The following is a 16,054-nucleotide window of genomic DNA, read 5'->3' as shown; positions in this document are numbered from 1 at the left end:
GACTGGCCACCGTTTTCCGGGCGGGAGAGGCTTGGGTGGGAAACCACGTTTTTGCAAGGTCAAGATTTGGTATGGTGTCGCGTGGCCAAGTTACTTCCAAGCCGCCCAAGCCTCTCTTCCGTCTGCGGCTCTGTAGAAATGGCAAGTCAGATCCGAGAGCTTTGTCATCTAGAAGCTTTGGTGTTTGGATTGATGAATTCATGTAGATGATAATCTATCTTGCAATTTGTTGAATCTCGTATGGGATCAGTAGAGACTAACAATCTATTGTGCTTGGGTCAGTGGAGAATATCTGGGACAGCTAGGGGAGGAGCAGCGGTGGACTCTGTGGACATCGATTGAACATCTCCATGACTATCATCTCATCACCTGCGCGGTGAAGCGTCGTGTACACTCTGCAGACCTTCTCTCCTAGTCAGGTAAAGATAGTTGCAAGTCTAGATGCACTGCGCAGCACCATCGTACGAGTCTTGCATTCAATGCATTGCGCACGCATGGTCAACCACTTCGCGTACATGATACTATTCTACTCGAGTAATTTCCGTGCATGGAGGTCGTCCCGCGGCGTGGTTTCAAACTTCGAAGCGGCGGAACGGAAGGCGCAATACCACATCCCAGTCTCCCACGTTGACCTTCTGGAACAACGGCGAGATAGAAGACCGAGGCGAAGAGCAAGATGATGGCGTTTGTTGGTTGCTCCAGCTATGCATACCACAAAGTTTAAATTATTCGGCAAGCACATTGGATCTTTGTTGTTATGTAATAGTTCCCGCCCCGTTCCCGTTTTAAGCTTAATGACTCGCATGGGATGCGAGGCAGCTCGAGCAGAGCAAATCCGCACACCCAACCACTTTGCCGGGCTGCTTTGTTCACAGCTTCGACTTGGGTGCTTCTTGTGTTGGAGGGAGGCCCAAATCTTCTACGATACTTCGAGCAATACCTCTTGCAACTGCCATGCCTGTGATCATAGGATTCACACCGCTTGCTGCAGGTAGAACAGAAGTGTCGGCGACGTAAAGTCCTCTTGTGTTCCACACCGCACCCCGCGAGTTCACTACACTGTTCGTGGGTGAGGAACCCATCCTTGCTGTACCCATTTGATGTGCTGAGCACTGGGAAGCGTCTGCGGGCAGCCCGTTGACAGTAAACAGCTCTAGACGGGAGAGCCACTGTAAAAATGAGGGATCGTTTATGCCTGCCGCGACTCCATTGTTTTCCCCAGTCTGGCTGGCATCGATCGCCGATGTGTACGTTTTGACAGATTGGCGGCGAATGAAGGGAGGTACGCCCGCAACACCGACGTGAATCTCGCGTGCACCTTCGACAAAGGCGATCTTTGCGAGTGCGACAAGGCCGACTGCAATGTTCTTCTGGTCCGACTTTGCTGTGTCGTATTTGACTCTGACTCGATATTTGTCGGTTGGGTCAGCGTAGACTTCGCCTTCACCTTTGTCTCTAGCGAGAGAAATCCAACCAGCCATGCGCTTGAATTTTGCAGCATGTACCTTCCACTCTAAACCAGATTTCCATTGCATCAAAGGAAGTGCCATGCCAGGGAGCATACTGACACCTTCCAGCTTGCAGCCATAGCCTGTTGAGTTGATGTTTTCGTATTCGTCGACAACCGATGTGAGGATACCACCTTCCCAAGGCATGATATCCTTATCGAAGACACCGAATAGTGTATTCACGGGGTGTAATTTCAAGTGTTTGCCGAGATGAGGATTCTGAATGCCGCTTCGCTGAAGAAGCAACGCAGTACCTCCCAGCGCTCCGGCGGCCGTGACCACGGCACGCCTGGCATAAACTGTTATAGGACGCCTGTAAACCTGTCCAGAAACACCGCTGTTTTCATCTCTGGAGGTCCAAATGCCTTGGGCGCCGATGGCAATCTTATTGCCCTTTGTTGTCTTATCGTCGGCGAAGATTATCTTCTCACATTGGAAGCCTTCAACAAATTTGGCACCGTGCCGAGCAGCATCAGGAAGCCAACTCTCCGTCGGTCCTTTCTTACCGCAGCTTCCACATCCAAGTGTACAATAACCGCACGCGTGGGCCTCGCCAGCTGTGTTCTGTGGCACGGGCTTCGCTTTCATGCTTAACTTCTTAGCACCGTCCAGAAGTATTTGATTTCCGGGGTTGTGCTTGATGCCTGATGTCCCGACACCCATTGTTTCGCAGACGGCATCCATGTCATGCTGGAATGCCGAGCTCTCGAAATAAGGTAAGTCATACTTTCTTGCGAATTCTTGTCGGACGAATGGTTGTAGCTGCAGTGATGCAGACCAGTTGACAGTGCCACCACCCCCAAAGCATGACCCAGCAAGGATAGCCATTTTACCAGTGTCCGACAACGTGACACCTCCATTTGCAAAGAGATGAGCCATCCCCTCCTTCTCTGTCATCGGCAGATGATTTGGCTTCCAATGATAACCTTTCTCAGCCACTAAGACCTCGAGTCCAGAACGTGCCAAAACGGAAGCAGCCACCGAGCCGGTGCATCCACTTCCGATGATAAGAACATCAGTCTCGAAGGTTGCTGGGACAAGAGTAGATCCATATGGAAGTGGAGGAAAAACAATGAAAGGAAAGTCAAAGCCCGGTCCGTAATTGTGGTTGATAGGGGTGTAGGGGTAGGACAAGACACGACCAAGCGTAGGAGATGTCCGTGTCCAGTATGCTTTCGCCATGTCGGTGAAACTCCTGAAGAGCACACGGAATACTTGCAAACGTGCTGTAGCCCATGATTGAATTACTCTTTCTCGCTGGCGTAGAGTGAGCTGTGCGAAAGGTGTCAGATGACCGGTCAAGAGCCATGAAGTACGAGAATTGCTGATAAGAGGTCAGCGATGGAGCTGCTGATCGAGGCGGGAATGTCACTACGTCAAAGCATCAAGGACACCCAAAAGCTCCTTCTTTCCACCACTATCAACCTGTTCTACAAGGAATCTGTGGATCGCTTCCCTGAACCCGGGACACGAAGTTGCCGATTCTGCGAGATATTCGGATAAGAGTGCTTCGTCTTCAACGGCCGTATGGTGCTTGATAGCATCAACGGCAGATTTAAATTGAGCCTCCTTGGTGATCTCCCCAATACAGTGTGTCTCTGGGGATATTATAGTATCAACGATAGAAGCCAACGTAATCCACTGGTCCTCGGTCAAGACATTGTTGTCCTGGAAAGGAGACAGGGGACTCGGACTTTGTTGGGTCGTACGACGTTGGTTTGACATGTCGAATGGCGGCAACGTGGAAACCGTTGGTGGTGCCGAGATTCGTTCTGAGACTGAGGGATATACAGAAAACCGTTCAATACTGCGAAACCAAAACAATCAATACTGTAGGTAGCAGAAGAACGATGTCTGTCGTCGCTGTATGAACGAGCACCTGGAGTCCTTTTGAGAGGCGGAAGTCGAGTTCGACCCCTCAAAAAACCGTTAGAGTTCTTCACCACGTCCTCAACAGCCTCGGCTTTGTGTATGTTACGTAGTTTTGAGGACAATTGACCATCACACGTGTTGAGGAAAGGCAGTACATGTCTATCTTCATTGTACATCTTACCTCTAGTCTGTGAGTCTCATATTAACGGCGAGAACATTGGTGCAGTCTACTAGCTATTCGCTAAACATGAAGAATTATATCAAGCTTACATGAGAATCCGGAGAATAGATTCTCGCCAGAATTGAGCATACAATCCTTTCGAGGTTCAGCTTCGGTAGCCCCCTCATTTTCCACTTGAAAAGCAGCCATTCGCCAACTTCCAACAGGCTACCGCTGGGCATGACACTTAGCTGTAAATGGGATAATTCCCGCTACACGTGATGTATCTAGCTATCTTAAGCTGAACCCAAACCTCTTCGAGGTTGGTGCTATGCCCAGCCGGCAGTGCCGCAGAAGGACGAATCGCTGTTTTCTAATTCAAAAATGAGGGGGCTACCGAAGCTGAACCTCGAAAGGATTGTAGTGCCACGAGCCGCTTGAGCAACATTTAATGAAGCAGCGCCGTGTGTAGAACAGCAGGTGTGTCACCCAGGGTGTAATCCCCAGGCTTCGAAGTTGAACAGCGAGCAACGTATGCTCATAGAAACCCCTGTGTTTGTTGTGAAGACACTTCAGTCGCCAGGGAGTCGGCCTATCTCGCTATCGACATCAGAACCATCTTGTTTAAGAATGGGACGGTTTAAGGATGACCAAAGTCTAACCGTGTTCTGCTAAAAGCATTGTACGATGGAGTCGGGAGGTGAGGTCGATTCTGACTTTACGCTTCCTTGCGCACATACAAGAGCCAATCAGAGGCTAAATGCCATCCAGTAAAAGTCATGCAGAAGGGGTCGAGATGCAGTCTGGAATTCACGATCATCAATAGACCGTTTCATCAACCAGAATAGTAGTACAAGATCAACATGACTTGTCGTGCTCAGGTGAAGATTGGCAGTCAGTCAGCCGACTCTAACACTGAGTCGTTGTAACAGGTGCTCAATAGCGAGAGCGAGATGGACAGATGGCCTCGGCTGAATTCATTTGGATCCAATGTCTCAAGCCCAGCCTCGTGGCATCCCTGGAGGCGATGTGCAACGATGCTTGGCGAAGCCGGCCAAATAAAGGTGAGCCGAGCACTGTCCTTTCGTTCCTGTGTTTGTTGAAGTCGCAAAAGGCGGAGGGCTCTCTCAAGAAGGTGGAATCGATGTGTCAGAATCCAAACCTTCCTCGTGGCTTTGAGCAGCCAGAATTATGGGCTGGTATGGGCGTTTGTCGGTGCTTTGATTTGACGAATTGCGGATGACTGCGGTCTGCGCGCATGCCTAGGTGTCCCGTAATCTTTGGGGATGCATGCCCAGACCCTGGAGGTCAGACAGGTCGCCGAATCCCCGTGTCCGGAAGAGGGAAGAGGATTGAGGCAGTTTCGAGGGGCAAACATGTGAATCAGACCTGTTACACGCATCAGCGCGACTGATAGAATCGCATGAAACCCGGTTGGAAGGAGTTGTTGATGGAGATGCAAAGACGATTCAGGTCCCGTGGCTGCAAGAGAGTGCATCCGCGCCAGAAGGAAGAACCCATGGCTGAAGAACACAGCGAAGACTGGGGGCACGTTGCAAGTTGCGAGTCGGAAGCTGGTGCAGCCAACCACGAAGAGCAGATATACGCGGTTGTCGGGTGGCTTGCAGCGCTTGCTTGGTTTGCGCGCGTCCTGCCGGACCGTAAGTTCACACGAGAGGCGGCGGCCGCCACTAGGAATGCTAAAGGTGTAGCGGCTACGAGGTCGTTGAGGAAATAAGGTCGAGCATGCGACAGTGGAAACGAGCCAATGAGAGCAGACTGGCTTATCTCTGCGACTGAGTCGAGAAAGCCCAAAACGGAATGGGGCGGCGGTCACTTATGCAGGATGATGCTGACCCGCCAGAAGCAAAGATATCTCGTGGAGCTTGTGGCTCTCTATCGCGAGATGTGTGTGAATTAAGATTTGATTGAATTGCTTTGCTGCAGCGATGTGAAAAAGTGTGTTGCCCATTGTTTGTTCTTGCCTCGAAGAATGAAGCAGGAGCAATGGCAACCAGGTCAAAGAGAAGGCGGGGAGCGTCATGTTGCCTGTCATTTTGGGTGGTCAGCAGGGCGGCGCTCTCTATCTCGCGGTCGCGGACTCGCGGTTGACAGCGTTGAATCTCGGTCGGCCGTTGGCTCTGCGCTCAGCGCTTTGAGTCGCTTTTGATCCCTTCGCCAAGGGTCCTCGATTATCCACCTTCCACCCATAGCGCCGGACGTAATGTAAACCTTGTTGCGCTCGCTACTATTCGCCAGGCTAGGCGTGCCGTGTCAGCCCTCTGCCCCAAGTTACTGTTGCGCTGCACGAGAGTGGCCTCATATACATAGCCCATCGCCCACCCGACTTGTGAGGAAGGTCATCGTGTGCTACATACATACCACAGCCACCCAACTCCTATTTACCTCTTATCTCCTCCATCCTTCTATTCTCACGCGACATACCTGAAACCGGGTAGCCTTGCACCTTGCAGTAGACTGTCCACGTACCTGGTTGGCCAGCATCTCTCTTATCTCGCAGCCCTCGTGCATCTCCGTACCATCTCCATCTTTGGATCAACCCCTAGGCAGACCGACATTTCGCATCTCGTCTCCTTGCATCTCCCCACAACCTACGACTTCCTACTACCGCATACTTAACGACCACCCTCCACACCTTTTTATGTTCTAGATCGACTCATCACACGACCAATATTCAACATGGCCACCACTTTTGCCCAGCACCCTCAACCTCTGCAGTCGCCCACCTACATCCACAGCCAGCCTCAGTATGGCAACTCGACCACTCCTCCCTCAAACAATGTCTCTCCTTCAAACCGCGCTGCCTACATGCACGCCAAGCAAGTCCGCCAGCCAAAGCAGCCTCTCTACATCCCTGCCGTCCTGCGCCCCACAGAGTTGCCCGGCTCAAGACAAGCTTCTTTGACACCTCCCCGCAGCGCACACAGCAGCATGGACATGTCTAGAGATGGCTTCAAGTTCACCACCGGCCCCGCCAGTCTCGCTTCTCCTCCTCTTAGCCCCGACGAGGATGACTCCAGATCATACGGCCCTTGGGGTCCTGGCAGCATCTCCAGAGTCGTCTCAGACGAGTGGAATGAGAACAACATGGGTGCCGTCACTGGTGCACCCACAAGAAACCACTGGAAGCCCGACAACAGCGCCTCGCTGTGCAAGTCTTCCACATGTGCCCGTCCCTTCTCCATCCTCAACCGTCGTCACCATTGCCGTCGTTGTGGAGACATCTTCTGCGCAAGCCACAGCCCTCACGCTATTCCTCTTGACCAGGAGGCTCGCTTCCACCCTGAGGGCACTCTTCAGCGTGCTTGCGACAACTGCTGGACCGACTACCGTGCATGGCGTGCTGCCCGTCCTTCGCGCAACAACAGCGTCACCAGCAGAGATAGCAATGACACTGTCTTCACTCAACCCGTCGGTGTCCCCAGCCAGAACAAAGGCTCCGAGGAACATCAGCCTGTTGGCAGTGTCGCTCAATCCGTTGGCGGCAACTGGAACTGGAGCACCTTTTAATTTACGACCTTTACCGACTCTACGACACGCCAGCTATAAGCACATCTCAGCTTGAGCGTCCACGTTTTCACAATCTTTGTCCTGCGTTTAAGCGCTTCCTTTCTCGCTCCTCTGTCTCCGCTTGGTCGCAGCAGAGACTGTTCTTCCTTTCATTGACGCTTTGAGCGAATGATACCACTTATTGGATTGGGTATTAGCCCATTAATTCTTTCGTTTTTGTTTATTGTATGGCGCTCTGGTTATTGGTTCATCACAACTACACGGCATTGGTGCCTGGTTTGATATGGAGTCTTGGTTTGCTTTTCCGGTTGATACCATGGATGAGGAGTTTTTCTAGACATGCAATTATACGATCATCTTTACCTCCCAATCATCCCGGTATCCTCTTCCTTGTCGAACAAGTGTTGTTTGCATCGTATATCTTGCTTGTCCTTCTTCATTAATTTACGTCTACCAGATTGTTTCTTTTTCCACCGCTTCTTTGACATGTGCTGATAATGATGATGCTAGGAATTGCTGAGGGCGGGTACCGACGCTGCAGACGGGACATCTGGAAAACCAATTCCCAACACGAAGAGGGTCGGCAAGTGACGGTCGCAAACCCGGAACCTGCAGGATGATCGACCGCTGGCATGACATGGCTGTCTCAAGAAAAGCAGCGCCAAGTCCAGATGATGAAGATCGCCTCGACCATTTTAAAACACTTTTTACCCTTTCTACCGGAATTCGGAACTGGCTCCATGGTCCGGGTGGGACAAGCAAAGTGGTAGAGAAACCTTAGACAGATCCATCCTTCGCTTAATGGTTGGATGGTCTGTCAGCAACAAATCATATGGCCTCTATTATTGTTCGAGTGTTTTATTTGATGCTCCACAGATGTATTGGAATGTTCAATTCTTGAATAACAAGAACGCATCTATGTGGAGTCGTTGTGGGAAAGGACCGAACAGCACGTTGGAGGTGGGAAGGGAAACGGCCGAGGTGAGGGAGGGCAACAGTTGAGGGCAGGTTTTGGAGGCAGGAAGCTGCTCGCACGAGCACTTGCTTTCGAGAGATGTTTAAAATGCATTTTAGCTGGGAGCCCCACAAACGCAATAGCCACGAGACAGTAAAAGCCACGAGGAGAAAACAGGACCGAGCCGGAAGGTCAGACACAAACGAGAGGAGAGAAGGATGGGATGTTGACTCGTAGGAGGTTGGTTTGGTCAGCGGCCTTTCTTCGACACGAGCTTTGGTCCTTTCTTGTTGGTTGTTGCACTTGAGTTCCTTTTCTTCGACTCGGTTCGTACGACAACATCTCATCTGGATAACAAGAGATAATCTCCCATCTCACCGACATGGATTCATTGCTTTGTATTGATTAAATCGTGGAGACCATCTCGCACTGTTGTCTTGCTTGCTCAAGCAGACTGTTGCGCGACAGATGATTGCTTGCCTGTAAGTCTGCTAATCTCAGCGTTGGTCTGTTGCTATGGGTCCGCGAATTCATCTCATCTGCCCATCTATTCATCATAACAATTTCTATCTCTTGGCTTTGTATTCATTGTTCTCATGATTGACCAGAAGGTTGGTGTTGTCTATCTCTGACTCGAGTCTACATCATCGAGACGCAGGTACCTGGAAAAAGTAACTTGACATGGCTCGCCTGCTTGAGCCTCATACCTCATAATAGGGCGATGCTTGTTGGCGCGCACATGGCTCGACAACTGAAGGACTATCACCGTCTATCATGACGATGCAAGAAGCCTATGCAGAATCGCGATTTAGTTGATGCCCCTAAATTCACCTTCTTTCGGGCGCATGGAGATCGATTTGGACGTTCTGATCCTCAGCAGCATCGTCTCGTCTTTGCCGATTCCATCGAAGCCTTTGACATCATTCTACCAAATCTGGAGCGCACTCCGACGGCCCTTCTGCTTTCTCTCGCGTCTTTCTCAACTTCCAAGGCCTCGCCCTTCTTGCCTGCTTGGTCGCACTATTCGCCGTCGCGGAGTTCCAACCTTGAGGTTAAAGTCATGAATCGAGGATTTTGAGAATCGCGATTCGCATCTTCACACCTTCACGTGAAGATTTTTTGACAGGTGCAGGTACAAAGTACATCTCCATGCAGCTACGGCCGGTTGTGCCTATGACGCTGGACAAGGGAAGAACGCCGACACCCCGAACTGGGGCGGATGCGATACGGTCCGACAGAGAAATGTACGCTTCCGAACGTCTTATTATTAACTTCTGATTCAAGTCGCCAAGAGGTTTTTGATCAAGACCTCGGCCGATAACATCTCCGTCTCCGACGACATCTCCTTCTTAGTTACACGCCTTCTGCATCTCTGACTCACCTCTACGGACAAGAATCGATTACAAGCAGCGAATGGTACAACAATCTCTCCGTTTATGTGGCCAAGTACGCGGACGCCACAGCGGTTGCTCGGCCGAGAGCCCTACTTGTGGCGAATACTTCGAACGCGTGGCTCAGAGATGCCTATTCCCCCGCCTTCTGGAGTACACTTGCCTCTTCCAGGCTCTTCCATGCTGGTGATTGGAAATGTCCATGGGCGAATAGGCTTCTGGATGCAGCTGTTGTGGCTGAAGAGGTGACGACCTTGTTGTACACGTCTACGATGCTGTTGCCTGAAGCTGTTCAAGGTATGTTTGCATATAAGGTAGGTCCATTACATCGATTCATCTCTTCTCTTTCTTCATCAATACAATTACAATCATGTCGAACACCAACAACATGAATCAAGCCAACAATTTCTGGGACTTTGTCGCCAGCCTGCAAAACAACTCAGGCGCTTTCCCCTTCGCCGAAGGCAGAGGTCCTTCAGCCGAGTTTGATCCCTTCGAGGGTCAGCAGTTCTGGGGCCCTTGGGCTCAGCGCGGAAGAGGACGTGGTCCTCATGGTCATGGTCCTCATGGACATGGTCGTAGGGGACCTCCTCCACCCGCTGGGGAAGGGCATGAGTCTCATGGACCTTCGGGCAACGAGAGCGATGGCCCCGCACCACCTCGCGGACCAGGACCTCATGCTCACCACCATCACGGTCCCCGTGGCCCCCACGCCCATCCCCATGGTCCACCTCACCACCATGGCAGAGGCGGACACAGAGGACCCCCTCCTCCCGAGCACGATGGAGCCATGCCTCCTCCACCTCCACCATTTGACGAGCCTCTATCTCGCTCGCCCACTCCTCCCACGCCTCCAGAGACACCCGCAGAGCCTCATCATCATCCCCGCTCGCAATCTCCTCGTCACCACAGAGGACCCTCTCCTCACCACCATGGACCTCGCCACCACAGAGGGCCTTCTCCTCATGGCAGACGCGGAAGAGGTTTCCACGGACGCGGTGGCCACCACAATCACCCCCGCGGCGGCAACAATGGCCCTGCCTTCCCCTTCGATCTCAGCGCTCTAGCCGAAGCCTTTGCCCCCGGTCTCTTCGGCGGTCACGCATTCGGCGAAGCTTCTGCAAACACGAGAGAACAGAACACAAACATCAGCACCAACAACAACAGTGACGGCACATTCACCCCTTCCGTCGATCTGTTCAGCACACCCACAGCATATATCCTCCACACTTCTCTGCCTGGTGCCAAGAAGCCAGAGATCGATGTCACCTACTCTGCTGCTCGCAATAGCATCACCATCTCCGGCGTCGTGACCCGCCCTGACGTCTCAGAAACCATGATGAACTGCCTCGTCACCGATGAGCGCAGAGAAGTCGGCATGTTCGAGCGCGAAGTCAGACTCGAAGAGGGCGTCAAGGTGGCCGACGAAAACATCAGCGCAAAGCTCGAGGACGGCATCTTGAGAGTCGTTATCCCCAAAGTCATCCAAGAAGAAGAGGAAGGATGGGAGAGTGTCAGAAAGGTTGAATTGGAGTAGAGCATATCCTCCCAACAACGAATTGACGATGGAAGCATGAGAAACTAGGAGATAAAATATTGCTTTTCGCAAGCAGAAAGAGGAGGAAGGGTAATCTAGAGGAGCATCTTTTTTAATGAATTCATGTCTTTGCTTTTGATCAAATCATCGTTCCAGTATCTCAGTGCGACATGTGACTTGTGAAATGTCCGTACATGTGAGACCGACTTTTCTACCATTAATCAAATATCAACCCAACCCCAATGGCCACCACACAAGTCCAATGTCCAAATGCATCCTCCAAAACCCACCGACCAACCATCCCAACCCATCCCTACCAATCCCCACGAATCCTTATAACCCACTTTCCACTCCCTGCTCCCCCCTCACTAACCCAAGCCTTCTAAAAACCCTACTACTTGACCACCCTCTTCATCTCCTCGTTCCCACTTCCCTTGGCAACCATATGTGCACGACAATAATGCCCCGATTTCTCCAACCCTTTGTCTTCCACGGGATGGCATTTGACATTTGTGCCGCTGCGTTTTCCGCACTGGCGGAATTCTTCTTTGATGGAGCAGCCGCAGGAGTATTTTCGTGAGTATTGGATGCACATTTTTTTCTTTCTTTTGGTATAGGGAGGAGGTTGAGAGAAGGGGAAAGGGTGGGTTGGTGGCGGATGGATAGGTTTGATTGGGATGAGGACTTTTTGGTTCTTTGGGGTGTGAGTTGATAAGAATATTATGTGTGCTTGTTTGTGGATTTGGTGGTTGAATTTGTTGGCTGGTGGGTACGGTAATGGTGTGCGATGGTGGGTAGTAGGGTGGGAAGACTTGAGAAGAAGAAGAATAATCTCGGAGAAAGGTTAGGGTGCAAACGGAACTATGTATTTCTGATTACGTGGTTGGGTTTGTTGATTAGCTGAGATGCAGTTGGTGGAAGAAGTGGCTGCAAGGCTGAGGCATGGTTTGCCTGAACCGCAAGCATAGCATGTGACCATGACAAGGCTACGAGGTATGCCAGCGCATACTACATAGTAGTAAGCAAGGCCGACTGAAGCTTGATTGATTCTCAAGAAAGGCAGAAGCAACTCTCCCAAGGATGTCATGCATATTTGCATGGATTGATGGGCTAGAATAGACTATGGCATTCAAGTCCATTTCCCAACTGGAAGGCACTATGAGGATGCATATCTTATGCACTGCGATCGCATACTAATGCTTGTGTTCAGTGAAGCCCCAAAGAATTGTCAGTACGATGCATTTCAGTATTGGTGGTCGAGATGAAAAGCGATGATGCCTTCAATACACCTTGATGGAAAAATTCCCCAACGCCAACGCGCGACGCGTCTCCTCTCTCTTTCAACCCAGAGTCTGCCTTGGCCAAAAAAAAGATGCCACCACCCTACCGTCAACCCTCCCAAGTCGGCGCCACAGCAGCGACGAAACGCCCGTTCAAACCTCCAGCCATCGCAAAAGGCGGTCCCTCGTCTTCTTCGAGTGGCAATCCTCCTGCCCATCGCCCCGCAGCCGCAGCACAAGCTTCAAAACCAGTCGCGACAAGTTCAAAAGCCGTGGGTTCAAGACCACAAGCATGGGGTGCGAATACGACATCTGGGTTTCAATCTGCAGGCGCACAGATAGATAAGGGAGATCTGGAAGCCTTGCTCATCTCGGATGAAGACGATTACGGCTCTTTGAGTGATGACGATGACGATTCTGTTGTCCCTACCACAAGAAAACAAATCGCACCCACCACCATCGAACCCGCAGCAAAAAGACAAAAAGCAGGACCTGCAATACCGCCACGATTACCATCTTTGTCCCCATTATCCTCAGCAATACAACCCGATCCCGCACCCGCACTTCTACCCCAAGCACCCACCCACACCGCGGCCACAATAGCCACAACAGACGACAACATCCCCCTCCTCCCATCCCCCCTCCTGACACGCCTCCTCCACGAATCCTTCGACGACAAAACCGTAAAAATAGGAAAAGACGCCAATGCCCTGACGGCGAGATATCTAGACTTGTTCGTGAGGGAAGCGGTGGCCAGAGCCGCCGAAGTCGCCAGAGAAAGAAAGGAAATCAAAGAGGCTGGGGGCCAGGGGGATGGTGATGATGTGTGGCTGGATGTGCAGGATTTGGAAGAGGTGGCGCCGGGCTTGGTGATGGATTTTTGATGTTCGAGAGTGAAAATGGGTGGTGATATATTTGGGATCATGCTCGGACTCGCCGTGGGTCGAGGATGGACGATGATTCGGGTGGAAAGGGAACATACTACTGTATCTTGGGAAGAAGTCGAAGCTTTCCTGCTGCTTTGGAAGAGCACACCTCGTCATGTCGAGAAAATGCCTTCGGTTCTACGGGACATACATACATACCTATTTCTCGATACATCTCAACGCTGCTTGCTTTCCCTTCCTTTGGGTAACAAATCTAAGCATAGGTTTCAGCACAGTAGATATAAAAAGCACATGCACAAGTAAACGTTTCACCCCTATGAATAGACAAAGCAAATTGCACCAATCAAAAACACAGCACGCAGAATAGGTAAGAAGAATCATCCATTCTTTGATGTCAAAGTATAAAAAAAAAGAGAGAAAGTTTCATAAAAACACACACGCTCAACGCAGCACAAGAAAGGACAAGTCCACGATTAAAGATATACAAAAAAAAGCTTCCATTGCTTTCCCATTCCCGTTAATCTCACTTTATGCAGCCCACTCGACAACCTCCAATGCAAGCATGACCAGAACAAGCGTACTGGGTAGAATCCAGACGACATAGCTCTGCACGAGCAATTTAGACATGACACCCATAAACACACCGTTAAGCTGACAGATCTGAGCGAGTTGGAGTGCCGAAGGTGCGCCGGTGAGCAAGAAACACACAATGACGAAGATAGGATCGTCGAGGATGGAGACGGGGACGTATTTGGCGAAGATGGCGAGGAAGGGTGCCATGACTAGAGTAGGCAGGAGCATGCGGCTGACGAGAGCGGCGATGAGGAGATTGCGCTCTTCCTTTTTGCCTTCGGCTGTGGTGACCAATTCTTCTTGGGGTAGGGTGTTGCGGGCGAGGTTGGCGCCTAGGACGACTAGGATAAGGGGAACGGCGACACCACCGCTTTGCTGAATGGCGCGGGTGACGGAGTTGGAGACGAAGGTGTGGGGGGCGAAGAAGGTGTGTTGGAGTGCAGGGACCGAGGCGACGATGAGAGCGGCAACCATGGCCCAAAGGGGAGGGTTCATGAATGCCCAGACGCCCTTGACGAAGCGGGTTGTGTAGTGGGTGACGGAGCTCAGGAACTTTTGCATGCCTGGAGGGAGTTTGGCAAATAGGTTGTTGAAGAACTGTGCGATTGAAGCATTGATGCGGGCGAAGAATTGGGAGATTTTGGCCTTGATGCCTGTAGGAGCTTCGGATTGGGCGGTCGAGGCGGACGAGTAGTTGGGGAACTGGGTCATATGGCCGGTAGAGCGTTGACGAGGACCAAGGTTACCAGCAAGGTTACCAGGGCCGGATCCGACAATGTTTCCATTTGCAGGAGTAGCCATGACCTCGCCGTCGACAGGTTGGACCGTGTGATCGTTGGAGGATGAAGATCCAATGGAAACAGTGCGAGGAGACTCGTCGCCAGAGGCAGAGCCGCTAATCTTCTTGGTCGAGGAGGAGCCCTGCTCCAAGTCGTCTTCGTCAACATCGTCGCGGTATCTACCCTCTTCGATCAAGTGTTCCCTCTCTTCTTCTACGATCTTGGTATCCTCAACAGCAGGAGCGAGCAAGACGTTGTAGCCCCAAGTCCAGCGAACCAATTGACCGAGTTGTTGGAAGATGAGCAGGTACAGAATACCTCTTGCAGCAACTTCGTTGTCGTTGTCGTGCGGGATGCGGTCCCAGTGCAGACCTTTGAGAGTCTTGGATAGCGAAATGACGAGCGAAATGGGCAGCGAGTTGGAGTTGCCAAAGACACCCATGGCAATGACGAAGTTTGTCTGTCTCTTGCCAAAGCCAAAGGCCTTGGACATGAGACGAGCGCAAATCCATGAGACGAGAGTCTGGGCGCAGAAGATGACGGGAATGACGGCGAGATCGGCGAGTTTGTCTGCGTTGAGTTGCGAGGCGAGCTTGGTAAAGACTAGACACGGCGTGAAGAGTTGCACGTTCAGGTTGGCCACCATCTTCTGTGCTTCGGCGTCGAACATGCCTCGCCTGGCGACGATGTAACCCGGTAGACTGACGCATACCACTTCCAAGACTGCTTCAAAGACCAGCAATACCAAGTGGGCAAAGTCGGGATGTGATGTGTGCTCGTTCAAGGCCATCATGGGTAGTTCCATGGCTGCCGACGCGTATCTCCTCTCCTTCAAGCCTCCTACTCCTGCTGACAAGGCATTTGCGACGTTGAGGCGGTATGATGTAGGAGCTGTAAACCAGCTCATGACGACTTTTTGGTTGAGATAGCTACGATAAGCCTCGAGTTGCGCTTTCGAGCTTCTGTGCCGTGTGTCGCGCGGATTATTTGATCGGTCGGAGAGTTTTCACAAGCAAAACAGGAGTGAAGCGGAGAAAAGAAAGGAATGGCCTAGCGATAACTATTTGGTGCTTTCTGCGTCAGGAAAAAGAAGGCTTGTATCCAAGGTTCAAGCGCCCGATTGCCAGAGCATGAACCGATTCCACGCCAGATGCGTCACTTCTTGGCTCAAGCATCTCCAAGGAACTCTTTCTCCACCACAGCATCATCATCAGATTCATCACTATTACCCAGAATGTCACTGCTTGAACCATCTGCTCCTTGATTCTGCGTCGAATAGCTCAGCCTCTTTGCCTACGTGCTTTGGTACAATTGAATTGCGCCATCTACAATAGCCAAGCGCCCGCCTCTACGCAGCCTGACAGCCTATCGCTACTCAGCCCGCAGCGACTCTTTGCTTTGTCCGAAAGCCGCCCGCCAATCATGCCGTTGAAGCCAATACACGTTTCGCTGCCACCACCCCCAGCCTCTTAAACCGCACCGCCCATAGATAACTAACCTGGATACGCTGTGAGACCTGCTAATCTTTCTGCAACACGACAAGCGCCTCGAGAAGAGACATGGACTTGTACATGCCGTGTT

General features: G+C 51.4%; 8 protein-coding genes across 8 annotated transcripts; 4 read left to right on the top strand and 4 right to left on the bottom strand.

The window, feature by feature from the left end:
* Window positions 1-869: 869 nt before the first annotated feature.
* Window positions 870-3,233, bottom strand: M438DRAFT_277576 (long-chain fatty alcohol dehydrogenase; the record flags this gene model as incomplete). Its single annotated transcript, XM_029900937.1, has 2 exons — window positions 870-2,832; window positions 2,881-3,233. 2 exons carry the CDS (start codon window positions 3,231-3,233, stop codon window positions 870-872), a joined length of 2,316 nt encoding a protein of 771 aa, XP_029758569.1.
* A 2,666-nt stretch (window positions 3,234-5,899) lies between these two features.
* M438DRAFT_347167 (uncharacterized protein) lies at window positions 5,900-7,471 on the top strand. Its single transcript, XM_029905841.1, has one exon. The coding sequence runs from the start codon at window positions 6,241-6,243 to the stop codon at window positions 7,069-7,071; it is 831 nt and encodes a 276-aa protein (XP_029758568.1). The 5' UTR covers window positions 5,900-6,240; the 3' UTR covers window positions 7,072-7,471.
* M438DRAFT_50963 (uncharacterized protein) lies at window positions 7,186-7,601 on the top strand. The gene has a single exon (XM_029910142.1). The coding sequence runs from the start codon at window positions 7,299-7,301 to the stop codon at window positions 7,512-7,514; it is 216 nt and encodes a 71-aa protein (XP_029758567.1). The 5' UTR covers window positions 7,186-7,298; the 3' UTR covers window positions 7,515-7,601.
* Window positions 7,602-7,890: 289 nt separating this feature from the next.
* Window positions 7,891-8,596, bottom strand: M438DRAFT_50976 (uncharacterized protein). Its single transcript, XM_029910143.1, has one exon. It carries the CDS (start codon window positions 8,371-8,373, stop codon window positions 7,930-7,932), a length of 444 nt encoding a protein of 147 aa, XP_029758566.1. The 5' UTR covers window positions 8,374-8,596; the 3' UTR covers window positions 7,891-7,929.
* Window positions 8,597-9,653: 1,057 nt separating this feature from the next.
* On the top strand, window positions 9,654-11,039 carry M438DRAFT_347166 (uncharacterized protein). The gene has a single exon (XM_029905840.1). It carries the CDS (start codon window positions 9,788-9,790, stop codon window positions 10,952-10,954), a length of 1,167 nt encoding a protein of 388 aa, XP_029758565.1. The 5' UTR covers window positions 9,654-9,787; the 3' UTR covers window positions 10,955-11,039.
* Window positions 11,040-11,081: 42 nt separating this feature from the next.
* M438DRAFT_347165 (uncharacterized protein) lies at window positions 11,082-11,673 on the bottom strand. The gene has a single exon (XM_029905839.1). It carries the CDS (start codon window positions 11,547-11,549, stop codon window positions 11,349-11,351), a length of 201 nt encoding a protein of 66 aa, XP_029758564.1. The 5' UTR covers window positions 11,550-11,673; the 3' UTR covers window positions 11,082-11,348.
* Window positions 11,674-12,270: 597 nt separating this feature from the next.
* On the top strand, window positions 12,271-13,520 carry M438DRAFT_347164 (uncharacterized protein). The gene has a single exon (XM_029905838.1). The coding sequence runs from the start codon at window positions 12,327-12,329 to the stop codon at window positions 13,116-13,118; it is 792 nt and encodes a 263-aa protein (XP_029758563.1). The 5' UTR covers window positions 12,271-12,326; the 3' UTR covers window positions 13,119-13,520.
* Window positions 13,501-15,550, bottom strand: M438DRAFT_347162 (auxin efflux carrier). The gene has a single exon (XM_029905837.1). The coding sequence runs from the start codon at window positions 15,378-15,380 to the stop codon at window positions 13,650-13,652; it is 1,731 nt and encodes a 576-aa protein (XP_029758562.1). The 5' UTR covers window positions 15,381-15,550; the 3' UTR covers window positions 13,501-13,649.
* Window positions 15,551-16,054: the final 504 nt, after the last annotated feature.

Source organism: Aureobasidium pullulans (assembly GCF_000721785.1).
Source record: "Aureobasidium pullulans EXF-150 unplaced genomic scaffold scaffold_14, whole genome shotgun sequence".
Lineage (NCBI taxonomy): Eukaryota > Fungi > Ascomycota > Dothideomycetes > Dothideales > Saccotheciaceae > Aureobasidium > Aureobasidium pullulans.
The sequence above is the reverse complement of the archived record's forward strand: the minus strand, read 5'-3'. Positions and strand labels throughout refer to the sequence as shown.

Excerpts from the sequence above, each read along its gene's own strand:
- M438DRAFT_347167 (XM_029905841.1), top strand. The coding sequence starts at position 6,241 with ATGGCCACCACTTTTGCCCAGCACCCTCAACCTCTGCAGTCGCCCACC.
- M438DRAFT_50963 (XM_029910142.1), top strand. The coding sequence starts at position 7,299 with ATGGCGCTCTGGTTATTGGTTCATCACAACTACACGGCATTGGTGCCT.
- M438DRAFT_50976 (XM_029910143.1), bottom strand. The coding sequence starts at position 8,373 with ATGAGATGTTGTCGTACGAACCGAGTCGAAGAAAAGGAACTCAAGTGC.
- M438DRAFT_347166 (XM_029905840.1), top strand. The coding sequence starts at position 9,788 with ATGTCGAACACCAACAACATGAATCAAGCCAACAATTTCTGGGACTTT.
- M438DRAFT_347165 (XM_029905839.1), bottom strand. The coding sequence starts at position 11,549 with ATGTGCATCCAATACTCACGAAAATACTCCTGCGGCTGCTCCATCAAA.
- M438DRAFT_347164 (XM_029905838.1), top strand. The coding sequence starts at position 12,327 with ATGCCACCACCCTACCGTCAACCCTCCCAAGTCGGCGCCACAGCAGCG.
- M438DRAFT_347162 (XM_029905837.1), bottom strand. The coding sequence starts at position 15,380 with ATGAGCTGGTTTACAGCTCCTACATCATACCGCCTCAACGTCGCAAAT.